This window comes from Perissodus microlepis, chromosome 22 (assembly GCF_051167445.1).
Source record: "Perissodus microlepis isolate ML-2025 ecotype Zambia chromosome 22, ASM5116744v1, whole genome shotgun sequence".
NCBI lineage: Eukaryota > Metazoa > Chordata > Actinopteri > Cichliformes > Cichlidae > Perissodus > Perissodus microlepis.
The window spans coordinates 4,197,345-4,221,002 of NC_140481.1; the positions used below are offsets into that span (position 1 = coordinate 4,197,345).

Here is a 23,658-nt window from a genome sequence, read left to right on the forward strand (position 1 = left end):
AGACATTTACCCCCCACTATAACGTCTACAGCAGGGGTGTCAAACATAAGACCCCGGGGCCAGAATCGGCCCCTCAAAAGACTCCCACTTGGCCTACTGGACTATATTTTTAATAAATTTTACAGCTTGTCTTACTGATAAACACTTAGATTAGATTAGATGAAACTTTATTAATCCCTCCGGTGGGTTCCTCCGGGAAATTCAGTTTCCAGTAGCAAAGCACCGAAAGAAGTTGCATGTTACAGATACATTAAGGGGAATGAGAGTAAGGATATAAGCATAAATACACCATATATACACATATACACATATATAGATACAGAATATACAATATGGATAAATAGGATTGCTCATTTGAGTGAGTATATTGCACAGTGATTATTGCACAGTCAAATATAAGAAAAAGAAAAAAGATAAAACAAAAAACAAATATTGCAAATATTGCAAATATTGCACAGTGTAGAAAAGCACCTACAACTCAGTTGTTCCCGCCCTCGCTTGTCCCCCTGTTTCTCCTCCCTCTCCCCTCCAGTGAGGAGTTAAACAGTCTGATGGCGTGTGGGACAAAGGAGTTTTTAAGTCTGTTGGTTTTTGACTTGGGGAGAAGCAGCCTGTCGCTGAATAGGCTCCTCTGATTGTTTACGACCGTGTGCAGAGGCATTGTTCATAATGTCCATCAGTTTCTTTAAGGTCCTCTTCTCTGCCACTGTCACCAGAGTGTCCAGCTTCATGCCGACCACAGAGCCAGCCTTCCTGATTAGTTTCTCCAGTCTGGATGAGTCCCTCTTTGCTGTGCTGCTCCCCCAGCACACCACGCCATAGAAAAGGACTCCTGCGACCACTGACTGGTAAAACATCCTCAGGAGCTTCCTGCAGATGTTGAAAGACCTCAGCCTCCTGAGGAAGTACAGTCGGCTTTGGGCTTTTCTATACAGGTTCTGCGTGTTGCATGACCAGTCCAGTTTGTTGTCCACCCACAGCCCGAGGTACTTGTATGTGTTGACCACCTCCACCTCCTCTCCCTCTATCTGAACTGGCAGTGGACCTGGTCTGGACCTCCCGAAATCCACAACCAGTTCCTTGGTCTTTGCCACATACGTGACAGAAAAGTTCTTTTTTTTCTCTGTCTAAAATAGAAATTATTGGGGGGGTTTCCACAAAAGAAGCCCACTGAAATACATCAACATTCCAAATTTATAATTTTTAACAGTGCAAATTAAAGTCAGTAAAGTTACCATATATTGGTTCTTGAGTGTGTACATTTTACATGTATGTAAAACCTATACAAAAAAACCCCACATTGATTTAAAGGAACATTCATTTATAATAATTTTTCTTAAATTTACACTGGCAGTTTTCATGACAATAAAACTCATCAAAGTTCAGCCCTGTCTAGTCACAGGCAGCTGCTTCACAGTATGTGGCAAAGCTGCTGTAATATGTTAAGAATGTGTCTCAACATTTATACTTTTCTTCAAAGATTTAAGTTAATTCACTCAAATGAGCATGTGCATATGTCCTAATACAGGTTGTGCTTTTCTATCGGATGGTACTTGATGGGCTGTCCTCCATAAAAGAGCAAAGTAGACAGCTGCAAAAGAAAAAAAGTGCATTTTTGAGTCAATATCCAGCCAAATTTGATGGAAAACAGCAACAGTGAAGTATAGAGCTGCAGAAAACAATGTACAGTGACAGATAAATTGTAAATACATAACAAGAACTAAAAAGTAGCATTATAACTGATGGTATTCCTTATTTTTCTTATATGAAATTCAATCAAAACAAAATTAATTACAAACATAGAATTACTAAATTATTAAGTAAGCTCATAAAACAAATAAAACACATCCAACATACCACTTGCTGCTGTTCTATGTTTATAATAAGTTGTTTGTTTGTTTTTTAGAAATAACACAAGTATGGCTCACCCATAGAATAACGTTTAAACTATGTAATGCGTGGTTTTCATCAGCTTACCACTGGTAGTTTTCATGTGACGACCACAAGTGTGGGAGTAGGTTAGGAGCAAGAAAACTCAAATTTCCCAAATTCTGTAAAAACACTGAAGTTTGAAATGCTCCAGGCCATTATTGATTGGTCAGATGCAAATATGTCACTATCTGTCGCACAACCTGATCTTTGCTGATTGGCTGGGAGAAATCCATGTTTTTCTAATAATCTCACAGTGGGTCATGTGGAGGGATAACTTAATCATGTCTGCACTATATTTGTGAATAAGAGTCACGGTTCATTGTTTTTTGATGACAAGCAACAAAATAGCAGTAAGCTATGAAAGCTGAGCTGTAACTGTGGTGAGGGGCACTGGTGTCAAATGAAGATTTGAGCTGGAGTAAAGGCAGAATTCATGTGCATTTTTGTGAAACGAAGATCGATGAAGTAATGTAAAAACATTCAGATACATCCAGATGAACAAATGGATGACGTAAGGTCTTATAAGACTGAGCCAGTTAATAGCCATCACTTGACTCTGCGAGGGACAGCAGGCCTGACCGAGAACATAGCTTGAGCTCATCAAGCAGAGGTCTTCCAGCATCACACAGCTGATTTTTCAGTTTAAAGTAGACTGGTTTTGCTCCCTTTGCCCTTCCTTTGAGCTCGCTTTCTTCTGATTGGCCTCTCACAGGCCAAAGCCTTGAACAGCAGCTGGGTGTGGCTACTGTGACTCACACTAACCTAGGTGTTCATTGTTTGTATGGTTTCTAAGCTCATCTTCTCTCTTTCCTTTCACTCTAACCGGTTAAGTCGGACGTCTGTCGACCCAGAGGCTGGTTCTTCCTGTCTCTAGGAAGTGTTGTTGTTGTGTTTTTATGCTTGCTTACACAAGGAGGATCAGTTTGTTTTCTATAACATGAACATTTCTGTGTAACCTGTGAAAGTAATACACAAACAGACCCTTACCTCCTACACCCATATACGCAGCATGCTATCAAATAATTGAGCGAGTGAAAACAGTTATATTGACGTCTGAGGAGGTGTAGTGTCCCACAGCAAAATTGATTTATCAGTGGGATGACATTATAATGTACTCCTGACTGGAGTTCAGCATGAAAGTGACCTTTAGCTGTAATGTATTCGCTGCACTAGGTTAAGGACTGGAGATGCTCTGCAGTCTTTCCTCTGAAGCAGCTGTTAACAACATGATTTCAAATGCAGATCTACAAGTAAAGATGCATTTTTACCTGTGTTTGCAAAATGAGAAAAAAACAACAAAACAAAAACAAACTATGATGCATGTGCTCACAGTTTACGGCCTTTTACGTGTGGAATTCAACTTTGGACAGAGTTTATTTTTTCTGCCCATTCATTCATTAACAAAAAGTCAAAAAAAAATAAATCCCTCTGAAATGAGAACTATTCTTGTTCTTTGTCTCACTTTAAAACAGGTGTGTCAAACATCAGGTCTTGGGGTCAGAAATAGCCCACCAGAGACTCCAATCTGGTCCGCTGGACGACTTGGGAAAACATGCAGGAGGGCAGACATTTGAGACTGTATTTTCCTATAGGTTTTAAAGCTTTTATTAATGATAAAGACTTCCTCCATGGGTACTCACACTTCACCAGTGGTAATAAGTAATACATAAACAATTAACTAACAGGGAGTTTCTGTTTTTCCACAATCTAGTACAGACATTTATGACATTTACATTGGCTCTAGCCCACTTAAGATCAAAGTGAAATTAGGTTGACACCTGTGCTTTAAAGCAGATGACGAGTGTCAGTGGCTTAATGTGCATCCACTACAGCTGATGTCATTCCCAGCCTCTTACCTGTAAACCCAGTAAGACAAAGACCATGTCGGAGTTTGTGTTAAACATCACAGACCTCTGTGCTGATATCATAAGAAATAAATGATCTTCTTCGCTCACCAACAGCTGATTTAAATAAAGTATGTTGGCATTTTAAAGCAGCAAGTGAAGCTCATTTATTACCTACTTTGCCTTCTTATGCAGGTGCTCATGTGTTGCTTGTGAAACATCCAGAAGGGGGCAGGCTGACACTAGTGACTGACTGGTCTTCTTCCACATGGGTATGTAAGGTTTTACATATCAGGATATAATAAACATCATGTGGTTCTTAGCGGGCCTTAAAATGAGGGTAAGTGGCATCCAAGTGCTGCTAATCAACTGCATTTAATAAACTGATTAAGGTGGAAAAATATCAGCAATGACCTTAAGGAAGCTGTCTGGCTCATCTACAGAAGACCTTTTCCAAACATTCTGAACAGAAAGAGATTATTCAGGAGCGGTAAACATTAAAGCTTGTTGCCAACCTTCCCAGCAGTGGATGTCTCGGTGAATTCACCCCAAGGTCAGACCAGCCAGAGCTCAGAGAAACTACAAAAAACCCAAGACTCTACAGGCCTCAGTTATGTTAAATGTTAGATTTCATGACAGTACAGTTAGAAAAAGACTGAACATGTATGGTTTGATTTGAAAGGTTTCCAGGAAAAAGCCTCTTTTCTCTAAAAAGAACATGGCAGCGCAGCTTAGGTTTGCAAAGTTGCATCCGAACAAACCCTAAGACTTCTGAATCTTCTCAATGCTTGGCGATAATGCACAGAGTCGTGTTTGCAAAGAAACAAACATGCCATATCAGCACAAACACAGCCACGGGACCTGGACACTGTGCCGTCACTGAGTCGGCCATGATGTCCTCTGTATACCAAAGTCCAAGGAGCTTGGAAAGAAAAGCGTCTGGACTTCTTTAAGTTTCTTCAAGTTCTCAGATGAAAGTAAGAAACTCTAAGTCCAGATGCTTTTCTTTCCAAGCTCCTTAGACTATGATGACCTGGATGACTGAGAACCTTCACAGACACTTTGTATATCAAAGTATTCTAGAGTCAAATGTGTGAGGCCATCTCTCTTAAAGCTAACACTTGGCTGAGCAGCCGTTCTACAGCAGCATGGCTGGAAAAGACAAGAATCAAGGTGTTGCAATGGCACAGTCAAAGTCCAGACTTTAACCCCATTGAAATAATGTAGCAGGACCTTAAGAGAGCTGTGGATAAACAAATGCTTGCAAACCTCATTGAAGTGAAGCAACACTGTAAAGAAGAGTAGGCCAAAATTCCTCCACAACAATGGGAGAGACTAAAACTTTCCAACTTAACTGAGAGAGGAGGTACTTGCTTTTAAATTAAGCGGTTGTTATTAATGATTTTAATTATTATTTTTTTTTAAAAAAGAGCTTGAAATCTCTTGCAAAATTCTTCTCATATAACCTTTTTGTCTCTTCTTTGAACAAGAAACTACACCAATAAAGACATCATGCCTGGAGAGATATGTGACCAGTCAGTTAAAGGTTTCAACTTTCGCTAAAATCTTGTTTTCAGCGTGAACCAAACTGCTTTTGTATTGATACTGAATGAGAAAAACAATTTTCAAGGCCTTTAATTGTGAGTCCAAAGTTGATTTCGTTAGTACTTTAAATCAGTTTGGATTAGAATTTAAAGTGATGCCTGTATCGTTTCTAATTAGCATTTCATGAGGCATTTGCTGCTCAGGTGAGTTATCATTCTGTACAACACTTCTGCAAGAAAAACTCCTCATCATCAGCTGAAGCTGTGCATCCGGCCTCGCACAGATGAGGACTTCAAATACCCGACGCTGCTCTGAATGACATAAACCAGGTGGATATGCCACATTTCATTCCGCATTAATAAAACACAATGTGAAGAGGTGGGATGAAACTATACAGATGAGAACGCGGCTCTGTGGTGGTGATCTCCTTTTAATAACTCGGAACCACCGAACGGCTGACTCCTTCCTTCAGGTTGTTTCATTCCCACAGTAACCCCTGCCAAATAGCAATATATCCCTCTGAAATGTCAGCAGTAATTACTCCTGTGCTCTGAGACAACCTCTGAAATGAAATGAAAGGAAGCGGGAAGTGATGGGGCTCTGTCTCCGTTGCTCTGTCTGTCCCCCCCCACCTTTTGTTTGCACATCCCCGACTTTCCTCTGTGTCACGCCTATTGAACTGTGCCACCGAACCTCTGCGTCAGAACCCGGGCTCCCCAGATCTGCTGCAGTCAGGGCCAGCTAACAGCAGAACGGTGTCCTCTCATTGGCCGTCTCCTGCTCCTCCGTAACAGTTACGTGGAAGGAGAGAAAGACAAAAGGGTGGGTGAGACTGGCACAGCCACAGAAACAGAAGGTGTGTCAGTGCATCACGGCTGCTAAATGGAAAAAGGCTGAGAGGTTAACTGGACTGTCATGTCTCTAACAAAAGCTTTCTTTCAGTTGACTATTACTGTGCAAGACACACACATGTGCACACTCTGCACACTGATAGATTAAAGCGTGCATGTGCGAGAAGCTCCTTTTGCGGCCATTTCTGTGCAAAAGTTAGTGTTTTGTCACATCATAAAGAGAATGCTTTGTTAGCACGTGCAAATGTTTTAGGAAATGTAGACAGGTGACTGAGTTGTCTACAATTTGGATGGACCAATATCGGTCGCACATCTGAAGAAAACAGACAGCGTTCCAATATGTGCTGACATTTCTCTGTATAACTGTCAAAATCTGCAGGGGCCAGTGGTATAAAATACAACAGCAGCACGCAGGAGATTCAACAAAACACCAGCATTAACCTGGGAAAGGCTGTAACTCGCCCAGAATCTTTCCTCCATGGTGTCAAAATGACGTTTTTGAGTCACTGAATAAACCGTTTCCTCCAAAATGACAGCACATTTTGACAACATATAACCCGGGGTGATCAAAATGTTTGAGAAGGAATCTGGAAGAGTGCTCCTTCACTGACACCGAGTGTGCTGTCTTTAAACGAGGACATTTCTAAATAAAACTAACCTCTGTTGTGGATCAGAGGGAATACGCTTAAGATGCTGATTTCCACAGCATGTTGCTATATTTAGAAAAAAGAGCACTTATGTTTGCATAAACTGAGAGGAAAAATATTTGCCTTTTTTAAATATTTATGTTTGAATTTTGCCTTTAACTGACAGTTGAGCAGTAATGAGCAGATAGAAAGGGAGGGCAGGTGGAGGCATACAGCAGACGGCCTCAGATCGGGGCCGATCGGCAGCTGGCAGCAGGTTAGCTCCTCGACCAGTGAGCCAAACTGACACCCGAGGAAAAATATCTTTCATCCAATGGTCACAGTTCAATAAATTATAATAAACAGCCCCCTCCACCCACAACACACACATCCATCCTCTGCACTCTTCTGTATCTTCTATTCTCTTTCCTTCTCCTTACTAAACTGACTAAGTGACCAATTTATTAGGTATACCTTGCAAATACTAGGCTGGACCCCCTTTTCATGTTTTAATGCAGATTTTACAGCTGCACATCCACGATCTGAGTCCCTCACTCCAGCTCAACCCAAAGATGCTCTACTGTGGAGGCCGTTTGAGTACAGCGCACTCACTGTCGTGTTCAGGAAACCAGTTTGAGATGATTATTTGGAAGCAGACATCCAAAGATGGTCAGCATCAATACTCAGAGAGGCTGTGATGTTTAAATGAGGCTCAGTTGGTACAAAGAGGCCTAAAGTGTGTCAAGAGAATATTCCCCATCTGACCATTCTCTTCTGAACTCTGGCATTTTCACTCAGAGAACTGCTTTTCTCTTTTTAAGGCCATTCTCTATAAACCCTCGAGATGGGTGTGTGGGAAAATCCCAGTAGATCAGCAGCTTCTGAAATCCTCAGACCAGCTCATCTGGCAACAGCAACAATAATACATTCAAAGTATTCAATTTGGAAACTCTTATTAATGCTTTTATCACCTCACGTCTGGACTATTGTAATTCCCTTTTAATAGGGGTCGGGTCGGGCACCTTGTCACGCCTGCAGTTAGTGCAAAATGCGGCGGCGCGATTTTTAACCGGTAGTAGGAAATTCGATCACATCACTCCGGTTCTGGCTTCCTTGCATTGGCTTCCCATTGAATTTAGGGTTCGTTTTAAAGTCCTTTTATTGGTTTTTAAATCTTTAAATGGTCTGGCTCCTGTCTACTTATCTGATTTGCTGAAGCCACATGTTTCTCCTCGCTCGCTCCGTTCAGCTGAGCAGCTGCTGCTGTCGGTCCCTAAGTCGCGGCTGAAATGCAGAGGAGACCGTGCCTTTTCAATTGCGGCTCCGATGCTCTGGAATAACCTTCCCCTCCAAATTAGACAAGCGTCATCAGTGCAGGTCTTTAAGTCCAGATTGAAAACCTATTTTTATTCCCTGGCTTTTAACTCTGTAGGAAACTGACACCTTCTTATTTATTTTATTGTATGTAATGATTTTATGGTATTTTTAATTTGGTAGTTGTTTTGATCTGTGTTGTTCAGCACTTTGGTCTGCCTGGTGTGTTCTTAAAGTGCTATACAAATAAACGATGATGATGATGATGATGATGAAAGTCACTTTAATGACCTTTCTTCTCCTTTCTGATGCTCAATTTAAACTTCACCAGGCATGTCTCCATGCATAAATGCATTAAGTTGCTGCCATGCGGTTAACTGATCAGATATTAACATTAATAATGAGTTCAACAGGTGTACCTAATTGGGCTTCCTCCTGGATGGGTAGCTGCTGTTCACCTGAGCAGACCCCGCAATGTTTCGCTGTAAACCTGCTGTTGAGGTGCCGTTGCAGTAACGCTGTATGAATATGTTTTACGAGACTCGCATAAGTGACTCGCAGACTTTGAAGACTAGATGGACTCCACTCTGCACTCACACTTAAATAATAAACAATGCCAACATATTTTGGAGAGGATAACTATTCAGCAGATTGAAATATTACCCACTTATTCCTTCCAGACTTAGTTTGTGCCAGAATGTCCTAAAATGAGAGAAGTGAAAGATTCTTTTTATTCCACGTACACAAGTAACAGACAGTTTTCATAAACAGTTTAGAGGGCACGCCTTGTCCTCTTCCTGCCTGTAGAAGAGGAGTGAGGATGTGAAAGACAACAGAACACAAGAAGGCACAGAAGATAGTTGTGGTGCACTCTCCAGCTCTTCCTCCCTAAGGAATGCAAAGAATAGCACTGAAGAGAATCTGTGATCAAACTAGAGGGACTGGATGTCCACTAATCCACAGCACTGTTGTATTGTATGTATGTCCTGTTGTATGTGATATAGTATTGCATACAGTAGACAATGCTTTGTTTCGTTTTCACCGAATGTGTTATTTTGGTACTGACAGTTTATGTGTTGGTCTGTTCAGGGCTATGACTGCTGTCCCGTGTGATTGAATAAATGTCATTTTGACACTGGAACTAAAGGTTCAGGGAGAGTTAGTCCCCGTTGCACACTAACTGTAGCGTTTCTGAAAATCCATCTTCAGGGTTGAGACCTTCAAAAACTATGTTTGAAGTCTTGTATTTCTAGCAGCTTTCTCTGTTTAGCCGCTGAAATCAGTCTGCCACGATGAACTCGAGGTGCACCATCTGTATCTTTATGCAGTGCTGAGGGACTGAGAGGTTATTTATACTTAATCTGAAGCCCCAGCAAATTGGGCTTCCTTGTCAGCCGTAACATAACCGCACACACCACACCGCGCTTGAGGCGTAATCTGTCCGGTGTTATAAACTAATTCTGCTGCCTGACTCACACAGCAGATGCAGTGAGAGACCTTCTGAAGGGCCTCCGAGGGACAAGTGTTATTAGCATAAAGGAAGACAGTGATGCAGCTGTGCAAAGATGTGCCATCATTTGATTTTCCACCGCTGACTCTTAACAACCTTGTAGCAGTAATTCAACTGTGTACCGGCTGAGAACAGCAGGCTTTCAGTCATTTATAGAATTTGGGTCAGTAGACCTTCCTGTCTTTAACTTTAGTTAGAAAATATGGTGCACCATAAACCAGTTTCATAAACAAATGAAATCACAAGATTGTACTGGCCTCTCCACGAGTTGCAAATGAGCAATTATAGAATTGTTGATAATTAATGGCTGCATTAATGCAGCTGTGACAGTTAATAAGAAAAGCCCCTGTGGTTTGGTATCTTCTTCCTGTCACAATAGCTGAGAAGTCAGAAAATTAGACACCAGTAACGATTTCCCCAAGAGGTCGTTTAACAGAGTGTGACTTTCAAAATGTGTCCAAAGGCCAAAAGCAGCCAATGGAAATATCCCCTCGCAGCTGATAGTTTGGTACCAACATACATCTATGTGTCACAATGATTTATTGCGCGTTGGGATCTCGTACTAATAACACACACACACACACACACACACACACACACACACACACACACACAGAGAGAGAGAGAACAAACTCAGTTGAGTTAGCTGTGTAAAACAGGGATGTCAAACTCATTTTTCAGAGGTTTAACTCCACACTGACTTCCTGCAAAAATCTCAATATAAGAAAAAGGAGGAACTTCAACAGCACATCTCACGTTTTACTTCATGATAAAGACTCTATTTCATGAAGGAAATCTGTCTGCACGACTCTTTGGGGCTTAATTGTTAAAGGTATACCTGTCAAATTACAGAAAAGGTTTTAGTAGCTCACACCACAGACTGTACTGTAACTAAAAAGAAGGCAAAGTTATTGTTAATTCACAATAAGGTCCTATTTTATTAATTATTTTAGCACGAGCATATTGTAAAAAGACAGAAATTTCTGTAGTAGATTGTCACAGTCTGGCTGTGTTGCGAAAAAGGACTCAAGTGCAGACCAAAACTATGAAACGTGACGTGGATTAACAGAAAACAAGCAGTTTATTAAGGCTGGCAAAACAAATACAAACAAAGGGCATGGGTGAAACTAAATAATAACCTAAACTGGGTGAACTAAAACTAAAACATGAAAAAACCTGAAACACGGTGAACTGACATGGATACCTGAAGATGCGATGTGACGAGCAGACGACCTGAGAAGGAATGACTGAAAACTAAACTAAAACTAAACACAGAACACAGGAACACAGGACTTCTTCAAAATAAAACAGCAAACATAATGAGATGCAGACATGAGAACATGAACTTGACAACACAAGACACACAAACATGAAACACATGAAGGGCAAGGGAGACTTAACAGGGGTTAAAAACACAAGAGGAAACTAATAAGCAAATTAACTTAGATAGCCTAATGAACTTAAACATACCATGAACATCAAAAAAAAACTAAAACTCAAAACGCTGGGTCAAAAGACCCAGGATCGTGACATAGATAGTGAAAAAAAACCAAACTTTTCTGTCATTTAATGTTTATCTATTACTTTGGTGTACTGTGAAGAATGTTGCAGAGGTATTTCTCATTAGGAAAAGCTGTAAACGTTATGAAAACACAGTTAGAATTCCAAAATGTACGCCCTCCTTCATATTTTCCATGGAAGTCCAGTGGGCGAGATTGGAGTCTCTAACCTGATTTTTAGGTTTAACACACCTGATTTGAAAACACTTAATTTAAAACCTTCAGCAGCAAGAGACTCGGAAGTACACGAAACTCCAAAAGCATGTGAAGGCAGCACATCAAGTTGCTAGGTTGGTATCTTAGCAACCCCAGACGCCTGCGTCCTAAGACTGGACTTTTCTGGGGTTTTGAGACAGGTTTTGAGCTAGAACGATGGACGTTTCACTCGAGGCAAAAACCAAACCGCTGGCTACACTGTCAGCCTTCAGCTACGTCACACCGCGAAGAAATGAGCCCAAACAAATGTCCTACTTTAACAACGAAGCGAAGGTAACACTGGTTAGCTAACAGAACCTAGCCAGTTATATTTATTACTGAGTGTTATTTAGGATAACGCTCAGTTATAGTTATAGTTTGCATCTTGTATAGATACAGTTATATTTTCAATTAACAATTAACAAAATCTCCAGTTAACAAAATTGGGAATATTAACGCAGGTTAATACATTAAATTGTACCTACTTAAAACTCCTTTCTTAATAAAGTTGCGTTGGTGCTTTTGAACTCCTTTTGAATTATAAACTATATAAAAACGGTTCACCACTCACCCTTTGTATATTTATACATGTATTATGTATTTGCTAGCACTCTTGCGTTCCCCTCTACTATTAACACCTACTTCTCATTGCCCAAAGTGACAAAAAAAGCATCTCCTTCCACAACAGGAAATACTTTGAATGCTGAACTCTTTCTTCTCCACATTTAGGTCTCAGATGTGTCCATGTATGACCGATTACACAACCATGTTGAGGGTTTTGATATGTGGCTCCCCCGGGATGACAGAAAACACTGGAAAGGAAGAGGACTTGACATAAATAAAGAGGTAATGGTCACATAATGTAGTGCATACACCTCTTACGGCCGCAGAAATACGGGACATTTAACAAACATTAATTGCATTAAACAACTGCCGCAGACTCCAAGGACAAAAAATATGGAGTTAAAAATGAGAATAATAATTAGAATTTAAAAATGTTTCATTTTTTTCTCATTAGAGCATGATGACAGTGTTCTATTTTTCTTCTTCTGTTTCCACTGAATGTAATTGTAAAAATATAGACCTACCAGAGCCAGAAGCACATACTGCCTGACCTTTCTGAAGTCAGAGGTTCCTGGTGTTAACAGAGCTATTGAAAAAGCCCACCCAGAGACACCTTAGTGCCCTCGATAATAATGAGCAGCATGTGTATTTCAGTTTTCCCAAAGACAACAGGGGATAGCTCATACAATTTTGGAGGGCAGCTTTCATTTCTGTCAGTGTGGGACGTAGCAATAAGAAAGAGACTAAATCGAATCTAATCAGAGGAGCAAACCACGATAGTTTCATTAAGTGCAAAAATACCTTTACTTCAACCGTCTTACTGATCAGAACAGTAGCAGGTTTAGTTATCGACCTGAAGCTGTACACTTCAAAGCAACAGATTCACTGGTCTGGTTTTGGGGTTTAAACAGTTAACAGTTAGTTGTCGTTATAGCATTGTTGTCTAATGGACACACCCTAGATGTGATGTTTTTAATAGCAAAGAGCCACAATTTTACTTAATTTGCATCTTGTAATAAAAGGTGGAAATATAGCTGTATTATAGGTAATAGTTATATTGAGGTGATAAAGCTGTCCTGGTAGCAGCAGCTCAGAAATATGTTATACAAGGTGTTCAGCTGTATGTCCAGTGAGTGGTGAAGTGTGTGGTCACTAACCACAGCCACAGTCATTTCTTTCAATGAATTCTGTCTTAACTGATGGAGAAATCCATAAACTGTGTCTGCAGCAGCTGATGGAGGAATCCATTAGCTACATCTGTAACAGCTGTGGCGTGCTGATTTAAACAGCAACAGGAATGATGAATCCTTTCAGCAAGTAATACGGACACGTTCCAACAGCTAGCAGTTCAGTATTCATGCCACAGACACATTCCTTCTGTGCAACGCCTCCACATTTCTTTTTACCGCTCAAATTAATGTCTCTGTTCACCTGAAAATCAGGTACAGTTACACTGTGGTCCTTATGAAATTTAAGACACAAAACCAGCTATGTAAGTAACAATTAGCAAGAAAAAAAAATCAACTTCAGCAGGAGATAATGTTGTTTAAAAAAAGGCTGCCATGGTGCCAGAAAAAAAATAACTAAATCTAAATGATCCAAATGATTCTGATGATCCTGGTTGTTTTATTTTTGGCTTAACCAATATTGAATGGATTTCAATGTTTGGTAGAAACTGTACAACCTTTTTCCCTCAGCTGTCTCTTTTGTTTAGTGCCAATTTAGCAAATGTCATTATGCAAAGAGACTAAAAAGTAAGAGCTTGGTAAAGCTTCCTCTTGCTAAACATAAGTATAAAAATAAAATATGCAATCCTATCAGTGATATCAGTGATGGGGTTATTTTATATGTATATATATGTATATATGTATGTATATATGTATGTATGTATATATATATATATATATATATATATATATATATATATATATATATATATATATATATATATATATATATATATATATATACATATGTGTGTGTGTGTGTGTGACATTACCTCAATGTAACTTTGTCATATGAACATAATTGCTGTGGAAACCTCCTGCTTCATGTTTCCCTAAACGTCCTCTTTTTAAAATATGCAACTTTGTGGAAAGAGAAGTCCAACACATGCATCACAGCTAGCGCAGCTTTAACAATTCTTCCGTGTGGCCATGCTGCTCCCTTCCAGGAGAGGTCCAGAACTGTGCCGGTGCTGTCTTCGTCAGAGTATGGCCGTCGTCCCGCTCCCACACTCTACTTCACAGAGAGGCAGTATGCGCGTGTAGCCTGCATTAAATCTGAAATCTACATGAAAAATGGGATCTTATGGAGTGTGGAAGAAGGATACGGATCAGTGAGACCTTCTTAAAAGTCTGACGTATCAGTGCATGAAGGTGTTTTTTTCTCACTGTGGAAACTTTAATAATAAAAAATGTTGTGCTCTGTAGATTGTTTAGTAAAAGAATGCAAGTGTAAACATTTAACCCACTGACATAACTGTTGACTATAGTAGCAAGACAGATTTTCATTCTTAATGACTAGAAAAGACCTTTATTTTCTACGAAAGTCCACCTACATTTTCTTCATCAATCAGCATGAATATAATGTTTCAGTCGAGACTGAAGTGAATCATAACGTATTTCCCAGATTTAGTAGGTGAATTCTCTGTATGGCTCAAAGATTAGATTTTGTTTTCCGACTGCCTTCTTGTGTGATGTTTGTTTTTACACTCTGGGTGTCAGGAATAATGTGAGTTTTTGTAATGGGATTTTGTATGGAGCAAATTTGAAAGGTTGAAGCCAGTGTTGGAGTAGCTGGCCAGTTTCTCTCAGGTACTGATCATTTGAACAACCCATTCTTTTTAAATTAGCTTCTACATCAGTGTGCGCTGCACTCCCTGCATTTGATCTGTTTTTTTCTTACTGTTTTTTTTAGTTCACCTCGCCTTACATAAATACATTTTTTTTACCTCACTAACCTCCTCGGTTCACTAAGTTCTCAGATTCTTTTTGTGTATAAATACTAAACCCACGCAACAGAAATCAGCCTCCTACATGATAAGATTTTTTTTGAGTGCAGACAGCTCTCATTTGCTTCTGCCTTTGTACTGTGGCTGAAATAGAGCTCTTATTCTTAGAAACTTGACAAGATTTAAATGTATGTGGTGCTAGAACTGCAGTGATGTTAGGGAGCTGTTAGAGGAGTTGGTGTTTCAAGGTTACAGTGACAAGAAATACCCCGCCCCATAATATTTCCTGGTGTTAGTCCAATTTATGAAGTCCAAAGTCTATTAGCCATCTACCACAACTCTACCAGGCTCTTGTCCGTATTATGTCTTTTGTCCTGTCTGTCTCCCCCAACCTCAAACAGTCCATAGCTGCCCCTTTCTGAGCCTGGTTCTGCTGCATGTTTCTTCCCGTTAAAAGGGAGTTTTTCCTTCCCACTGTCACCAAGTGCTTGTTCATAGGGAGTGGTCTGATTGTTGTTTTCGCTATTATTTTAGGGTCTTAACCTGGCAATACAGGCTGATACAAGTGTTGTGATTTAACGCAGTATAAATACAATTAAATTGGAATGAATTAAAATGAACTTCATGCTTTCATCTGTTGACAGTCTTTATGGACATGCTCACTTCCTTTTCCAGCAGCACTCAGCACACCTGCCCACAGCACTTAGAGTACTAGCGAATGGTTTTACTGTCCATGTTATTACTGTACATGATTGACCAGTCAACTCACCTGATCTGTACCTCACACTGTGGTGTATTATTAAACTACTACAAAAGGAAGACAGGAAACAGACGAGGTGAAGGCTATGATCAAGAACATTTTAGCTGTGCCATAAGAGCGCTGCATTGATCCTGGAATTAATGATAAACGATCCTCAACCAAGCACTGAGTGTAGAAATATATATATTTTTCAGAAGTTGGTCATTTCTATATTGTAAAGCAGTTTTGATTTTCATCTACTATATATTGTGTATTGAATTTCTAAATCTCAGGAGCCATAAACCACAATGATATTTTCTAAAAGATTTAAAATCTTTGCAATCGTGAGCAATGAATATAGAGTATATGAACGGTTACCTTTTTATGAACCTGTATGTATGTATGTATGTATATATATATATATATATATATATATATATATATAGCAAAAGATGCTCAAAATAAACATGAACAGATGTTCAAATATTCACTATCAAGCTTGTAATGACATTGAGATTAGCTGTTGGTTATCAGGGTTTTGACTCTTGGCTCTGTGCTATGTCAAAGAGGTAAAAAGTTCCTAATATATGCAAGTTGAAACCTTCTGTTTATGAGGGGCAGCCAATCAAGAGAAAGCTAGCTTAAAGGAAGGTGGATGGCAGAGTGAAATACTGAGCTTCACCATAGCTCTGAGCAGGTAAACACTCTAAGGCAGCGGTCCCCAACCTTTTTTGCGCCACGGACCGGTTTATCCCCGACAATATTTTCATGGACCGGCCTTTAAGGTGTCGCGGATAAATACAACAAAATAAAACTAGTACCGGTACCGAAAAAAAGAAAATTTATTCGTAACACACGTGAAAAGACCCAGGAAAACCGAGTAAACAATAAAAACGATAACAAAATAACGCTGAAAACCAATAAAAACCCTGAAAACTATACATTTCACACCCGAGCCTCAACTCTCGCGGCCTGGGGGTTGGGGACCGCTGCTCTAAGGGTTATTTTGAACTGTGATTCAAGCAGCGTAAGACTAAAGATACAGAACTGGAAATGAGCATCACAACTTTAAAGCTAATGAGCTACTGACTCCAGTGAATACTTCGTGTGTTTACAGTGTGACAGATCTTTTATCATGCGCTTCTGTTTAGAGCACTAAACCAAAGACAAAGGACATCAGTTTATATACAAATGTTTAATGAATAACAAAAGAATGGCAGTGGACATTTACACACATGCGGTTGGTTTGGTTCCAGATGGATTATAAAAAAGAAACCTCTACTTTTGAGTCTGCGCCTGAGTCCACCTGCTCGAGTGGGACACAAACGCGGCTCTGTAGTTATAAATACAAATCACAGGTTCTGGCAAACTAACCATCACGCTGGCATTTTGTTGGCAACAATAGCTCTATATGACAATAAACTATTGTAACATCCATTTGCAATAAAATGGAACAAACCGGCTCACATTGCCACCCAAGCGTAGATAGGGAAAAAACAAAAAACCACAGCTCGGCAGGCGGCTCAGTTTGCTCGAGTGTAAGGCTCTGAAGCACAGCAACACTGGCATGGGTAATTAGCTCCACACCGCTACTATTGTACAGACGGGTGACTGCGGTCCTTGAGAGCTGCACTAATTTAGCAAACCTCCCTTTGAGTCAGGCACTCCTTTAGACAGTCAAGTGACCCCTCAGAGTGAAGTCCTTGTTACACTTGAGATGTGAAAACCATCTTAAGTGCAGCCTTGAAGGACTGCGGCGGTGCACCTTGGCTCCAGCTTACACTGTGCTGCTAAGGACAAAAGTGGTTCTTTACAATCATCTATCCGTCGTGCTGCTGGCTTCTGGTAATGGGTTTTACTTAACAGAGAATGACAAATCACTTCTACGGCCACTTTGTGTGCGCAATTGTGTCGTCAAGTCTATTTGTTCAGTTAGCGTGGCGTGCTCAAGGCATCACGGTCCCTTGTGACAGAGATCTGGTCATCTCTGTGTGAACAAAGTAGGTCTTCAGCTCTCCTTTACCCTTCACATTGATGATGCCGCGACATGAACACATGTACCCTAATTTTGTTAAGATTTCACGTGTCTCCTCTGTTACCTGCACAGAAGGACGAGATGTGATTAAAAAAAAAAATAATTCAATAAAATTTGACAAGAAATACAAGAGTGCTTTGGAAGACATCCCACCTGTATTTTTCCCAGCAACCCAGTGGTTTCCATCCTACTGGCCACATTCACACTGTTTCCCCAGATGTCATACTGAGGCTTCTGGGCCCCAATTACTCCTGCAATCACTGGCCCATGGTTTATGCCTTACAAATAGACAAAGCAGTTAACATTTCAGAATGATTACACACCTTTATGTAAAGTGAAATCTGTGCCGTGTTCATGCTACGAGGAAGAGCTCTCACCGATCCGCAGTCTGAAGTCATTAAAAGAGTGCTTGTTGATGACATCCAGCTTCCCAACGAGAGCAAATGCAAACTCCACCATTGTGCCAATGTGCATGTACTGTCTGTCGTGTTCCTGAGGGTAATGAAGAGAAAACAGTCACAGGGGATACTAGTGCGAGATTGTGACTGTTTATGTTTTTAAAGTGATAGTAGGTTGGTTTTACACTGGGCAGTAAACGCTTTGGAGATGAAGTTTACAGCAGCACAGCTGGATAGCAACAGAAACAGGTTGCTAAGCCGTGGCTGGATTTGCTTGTATAATGACACGGTTACGGTTGGGCCATAATAAAATGTTAAATTTATAGTTTATTACACCTAGCCAGCATTTCCTACATGAAAATAATTCCAAATCTCAATGCTCTTACAAGATGTTCCCCTTATTTGTTGTCGCATAGCTTAACTGAGTAATATTTCTGCCTCGCAAGGGTTAAGGCTTTTAATTTAATTGTTTAATTTAATAACTACGCACATCTCTAGTATCTGGGGAATTCTTGTCTCTGTAACACCACAAAAAGGGGTTAGGAGTAAGCTAGTTTCCCAAACTTGCTGCTTAATGAGTTAATGCTAAAATCCTCAAAACCTTTTCATGCCCAAATATAAGGCAAAGCGTTTAAAGAAGATAAATCCTGGTTCTCTACACAGAACAAATGATCTAGCCAGGGCTGTGACTGATCTAAATTGCTCTCATTCCATTTTCATTTAAAATACTGGAACAAAAACACTTGATTCAAAACAAAGCTAATCCCCCCATGTTATTTACTGATGTCATGTACAGTATTGTGCAATCAAGTGGGGTTTTTTTTAGCTTTACATGCTTCTTTATCTGAAATCAGCGAGCTGGAAACATTAAAAAGTGACAAAGTTGGCAACAGCTGATACAATCAGCCTGCAGCAGTCCAGCAAATCAGCCATCAAAGAGACGCCTGCTTCTGTCTGCCCCTGTGTGAAATCAGCTACGCATTGTTATAAAAATTACCAAGGATTCTGAGTGCAGAGCGCTCTTATCCCTGCAGACTACATTATGTGCTCTGCTAGAAGATGCAGGTGCAGCAACAGTGACTGGGAGTTTGGGTGGCTGGTGGGGGCTTTGCAAATGTCAATTAAGCACATTTCCACCAATCAGGAAGGTTTTTTTCTTTTAAACAAAGCACAGTGCTGCCACATTTCTGAACGATGATCTAATTTGCTTACACTGATGTATTCAAAGTGCAGTAATGAATCACTGGTTCTTGAATGATATGCAGATTGTCTGGAGCAGTAGTAAACACTGTGTGGCTCTTTGTGAATGCAGACGTGTGTAGAAACTTGCCTGTGCACACTCTGGTCCTGGCGCCACGTTGAGTCCAGTCGCAGCCATGTAGGTAGAACCGATGGTCTTAATCTTCTCCACTCCGCTGAATTTTGGCTTGGACAGCAGCTGCAGGCGCAGGAGGAAAAGAACCCATTATATTACATCTACAAGAAGCAGGAAATAGCGGTGGCTTTGAGCCAAACGCTGGCATTTTCTTCTGCTTTCCCTGCTACTTTAGAGCATAATAACCAAGTGTGATTGCTTCTCAAAAAAAAAAAAAAGCAGCAGGGGAAGGTTATTTTTTTCTTTTTCGTTTTTCCTTTTTCCATTGTGACTGAGACAGCCAGGATTATCAATATGAGAGGAGTTTACCTCATCAAAGTCTGCTATGATCTCGTTGAGAAGACGGAGACACTCCAGTCCCTCCTTATTGACATCAGACTCAGTATAAAACTCTTTGAAGTCTGGGATGGAGGCGAACATCACACACACCGACTCGTACGACTGATGATAAAGGTCCTGGTAACGAGCGAGAAGAAGATAACAGCTGGGTTGTATTGATCTGGCACAGGTGAAGGAAATCTATGAGCTGAATAGCTCGTGCTGAACAATGACACCGACTCTTTAAATAAATACGAAGAAGCTTTAATCATGTCTGCGGGGGGACTCTGGGTGGTTGCAGGAGCAAAATAGTAACAGCGTTCATTACAAGACAGACAGAAGTAAGAGCAGAGCAACTGAGGTGAAGCACGGGAACGGAAAGTATGTTAAGCAAGTAGGCCACGTCTAATACAGCGTCTGTGGAAAGAGTGAAATAACAGAAATCAAAAAGGAATGTGTTTATCAAACTCCACTGGGAAAGAAAATGATTTGAATAATATGTGACAGATAAGGAATATCATTATAAAGGATATGTGTTAACAGCACATGTAAAATATGCAGTTTTTATCATGTATTTTTCAGTCAGTACCACGACAGTCAAAAGAAGATTATTTCCATCTGCACTTTATGCTTGGTGGTGTGTGCTATTCTAGTAGATTATCATGAAGATGCCAACCACGAAACAGAGGAAACATTAGTGATGACAGATATGACCCTAATTAAGTCAAATATAGCATTAGGAGGTCATTTTATTTTATTTTTAATATTTTTTTGATTTATTGATTAGCATTCAAATATCTCAGTGAATACAGAACAAAGCAAGAAAGCACGAGACAAGGCTAATCAAAAGGTATTGGCTGAAGCATATGCTTATTACGCCAACCCTTTTAACAAAAGATCATTTAGCATGCAGCTCCTGTACACAGGGCTCGAAGCAAAGCTTAAAACAAAGCAAAGCAAAAACAAACAAAAAACAAACAAACAAAAACAAACAAAAACTTTCCACCTTAGATAAGTAACTACATCAAAGCAAAACAACCAAGAGTTTCAGTATTATTAGTTTTGCTCTTTTCATTCTTGATTTATATATTTTTATAATACTTTATTTTTAAACTTGTTTTTAAACAAGGAAAATGAACTCCACCTTTTTAAATCACTGTCATAACTATTCCACAAGTTATCTCCTCTAACAGAAACACATCTCTGCTTTATGTTTGTCCCAGGTGGAGGTGGGTAATCAGGTGGAGGTGGGTTGCAAAGTGGCTTGCAGGTGCACAGCATTGGTGGGAAGACTATGACAGCGTAGACCTCATTCACAGAGGATTAGAGACCAACTACTGGTTGCTGGGAGAAAATATAACCTTCCTGACCAGTTGGCAAGTGGTTGCTGGCTGTCACAGGTTGAAATCGGTCACAATGTAGTGCTGCACTGAAAACCTCCTTGCGATGACTTCTGTTGCCAGCAGATTGCCATGGTCACCTATAGCTTGTATGGAAGATGCCAACTTGTTTGCAAAAAAAACTACTGAAACTTAAAAAAGTGGAATGCAAAATGGGAACAAGGAATGTTCACCTTCAGAGTAAAAGTTGCATCTTACTGCTGCAAGGTTTAGGTGAACGGTTCCCATTTCCATATATTAGCTGTGGCCAGTTTCACATAGCAACAGCCAGAAACCTTCCACAACTACCCACCAACTGACTGGGCAATACTTAGTTTTCCCTAGCAACAAGTGTTTCCCAAACAGTCACTGACTGGTCTCTAGGCCTGTGTGACGGGGGCCTATGTGAAATTTGCTCATTGGGTCTTTAGAAGGGTATCAGCTGTATCTATGGTGATGGGGCTGACATCAGGATCAACGTATCTTCTGGGATAACGGCTGAGCTCGGCTTTGTGGCCGACTTGAACTACCTCTTTACTAGGGATGGGTATCGTTTAGGTTTTATCCGATACCAGTACCAAACCGGTACTTTTGAAACGGTGCCGGTGCTTAAACGGTGCTCAAACCGGTGCTTAAAGAATGGAGAACACAAAATTGGTCCAAAAACCTCTCATGTTCAGCTGTTTTTTTGTAAAAAGATAACAATGTTAGCCTTTTCTGCAGCTATAGGGGATTTATGGCATCACTCTTGGCTGGAAGCAGTGCTTAAACAATGGAAAAAACACAAACTTTGTCCAAAAACCTCTCATGTTTAGCTGTTTTCCACTTTTTCTTTGGTCATTTTAGCCTTTTTGGCCAGGGTGAAGGGAGTATCTGCCATCAAACAAGAAGACAGCTGCATGTAACTACGACGGTGTTTGCTAGTTCACCTTACGTGCTTTAATGTAATAACGTGGTTAGCCTACTCAACATAAATTACACACGAACAACATTAAGCTACTCACGCAGAGAAGAACGGCTGCTGCTGCCATCATCATCCGTCATCATTTCTGCTACACTGGCAGGGCTAGGGGCCAGGACTGTACTCTTTGGGTTTTTGGGGGATGTTGCTAACTCTGGGTCCAATAACAGGCAACCCACCCGCAGTAGATGTGCTCGGTGTGAGGTCTCGCAGCAAGCTATCAAATACGGCGCATTTCTCGGCTTATAACAAAATGCTATACGTCGCCAGGTGTTTCATCAGATTCGAGGTGTTACCTCCTTTGCACAGTATCACCTTAAAGCACTTGTTGCAGGCTGCTGAGTTTGCATCTTTTGCTGTGAAGTACAGCCAGACTTTGACCGCTTCGCCTTGGGCGTTTTTAATCTGTAGCTCTGCTCTAAAAGAACGTACGTACCTGGGCCTGCCTACTATCCTTGGAAAGGTAAAATGATTGGCTAGAATCCAAAGTGTATGACATCTCAGGGAAAAAAAGCACCGAAATGTGCGCTGCTTTTCGGTCTGGTTACTACCGTTTATGTCAGAACTGGTGCCATAATGGCACCGGATACCGGTACCCATCCCTACTCTTTACACAATTAGTTTGATATTTTGTATTTTTCTGCATGGTATATATGAAATAAAAACAACTATATTAGCTTAAGCAAGAAGATTTAAAACAGCGGGAAACAGGTTCTTTTCTAAGTACTAAATCTCATTTCAGCACTTAGTATTTCTGGGAAGCCAGTGTTTTTTGGCCCAACTGAGTAATTTCCTGGGGAAACTGCTGATTTCAGAACATAACACTCACAATGTGCTATTCTTCACTCTTTTCTTTTCTTTTTTTTTTTTGATTAAAGCCTTTCACCTCCTGAAAAAAGGTTCGGGAAAGTTGAAAAGGGAAAACAAATGACGCAGGGATGTTACCCAAGGTGAAAAGATGGGTGCATTAAAGCTCATTCTCATTTATTGAGTGATAACTCAGTCCAGTCTCAGCACACAGTAATGTGTATCCTAATTTTAGGTCCACTGCTGGTTATTGTAATTAAATGTCCATAAATCTGCTAAAAAACCGTGGAAGGCTTTACTTCTATAGTACTAGTGCTAACAATGGGTACACTTGAACAGGAATGCATAACAATACAACACTCTACCTCATTTTTCCAGTTTCGTCCCAGGAAGTGTTCGGCCACGTGAGCTGGTAGGACGTTCTCCAGCAGAACCCGGTTGAGGTTCTCCATGGTTTCGATCTCCTCACACTCCCTCTTGAACTTATCCCTCCACAGGAAGTCTAACCTACAGTAATATTCATTCTGTTACAGGAGGACACAGAGTAAAGAGACACCAGCGTCATTCACACCCAGCACTCTCTCAGTAGAAACTTGAACCAAAAACAGGGGAAAAAAACAACTAATACACAGAGAAGAAAGCGAATTTTAAATTAGAGTTAAATGCAAATATTCATTTTTTATAACACAAATCTAATCACAGACAGGATGCTGTAAAAACATCTTCCATATATTCGTCCATGATATGGGAGCA

The 23,658-nt window shown here is 40.4% G+C and overlaps 2 protein-coding genes across 3 annotated transcripts in view; one reads left to right on the forward strand and one right to left on the reverse strand.

The window, feature by feature from the left end:
- Positions 1-11,485: 11,485 nt before the first annotated feature.
- Positions 11,486-15,952, forward strand: cfap90 (cilia and flagella associated protein 90). The gene is made up of 3 exons (XM_084920310.1): positions 11,486-11,670; positions 12,106-12,222; positions 14,114-15,952. The coding sequence occupies exons 1-3, from the start codon at positions 11,554-11,556 to the stop codon at positions 14,291-14,293; spliced, it is 414 nt and encodes a 137-aa protein (XP_084776436.1). The 5' UTR covers positions 11,486-11,553; the 3' UTR covers positions 14,294-15,952.
- An 856-nt stretch (positions 15,953-16,808) lies between these two features.
- adcy2b (adenylate cyclase 2b (brain)) overlaps positions 16,809-23,658 on the reverse strand; it is a 69,608-nt gene continuing 62,758 nt past the window's right edge. For both annotated transcript variants that reach the window (XM_084920309.1, XM_084920308.1), the window contains exons 20-25: positions 23,271-23,429; positions 19,750-19,896; positions 19,396-19,503; positions 18,045-18,159; positions 17,821-17,945; positions 16,809-17,731 (exon numbers count right to left, since the gene is read on the reverse strand). In XM_084920309.1, coding sequence (XP_084776435.1) covers positions 17,579-17,731; positions 17,821-17,945; positions 18,045-18,159; positions 19,396-19,503; positions 19,750-19,896; positions 23,271-23,429 — 807 coding nt within the window. In that variant the 3' untranslated portion in view covers positions 16,809-17,578. The remainder of the gene's footprint in view (positions 17,732-17,820; positions 17,946-18,044; positions 18,160-19,395; positions 19,504-19,749; positions 19,897-23,270; positions 23,430-23,658) is intronic.

Bases quoted from the DNA above. Each gene is read 5' to 3' on its own strand.
- cfap90 (XM_084920310.1), top strand. From the start codon at position 11,554: ATGGACGTTTCACTCGAGGCAAAAACCAAACCGCTGGCTACACTGTCA. The intron at 11,671-12,105 runs GTAACACTGGTT...CTCCACATTTAG, and splicing joins ACTTTAACAACGAAGCGAAG to GTCTCAGATGTGTCCATGTA. The intron at 12,223-14,113 runs GTAATGGTCACA...GCTCCCTTCCAG, and splicing joins GACTTGACATAAATAAAGAG to GAGAGGTCCAGAACTGTGCC.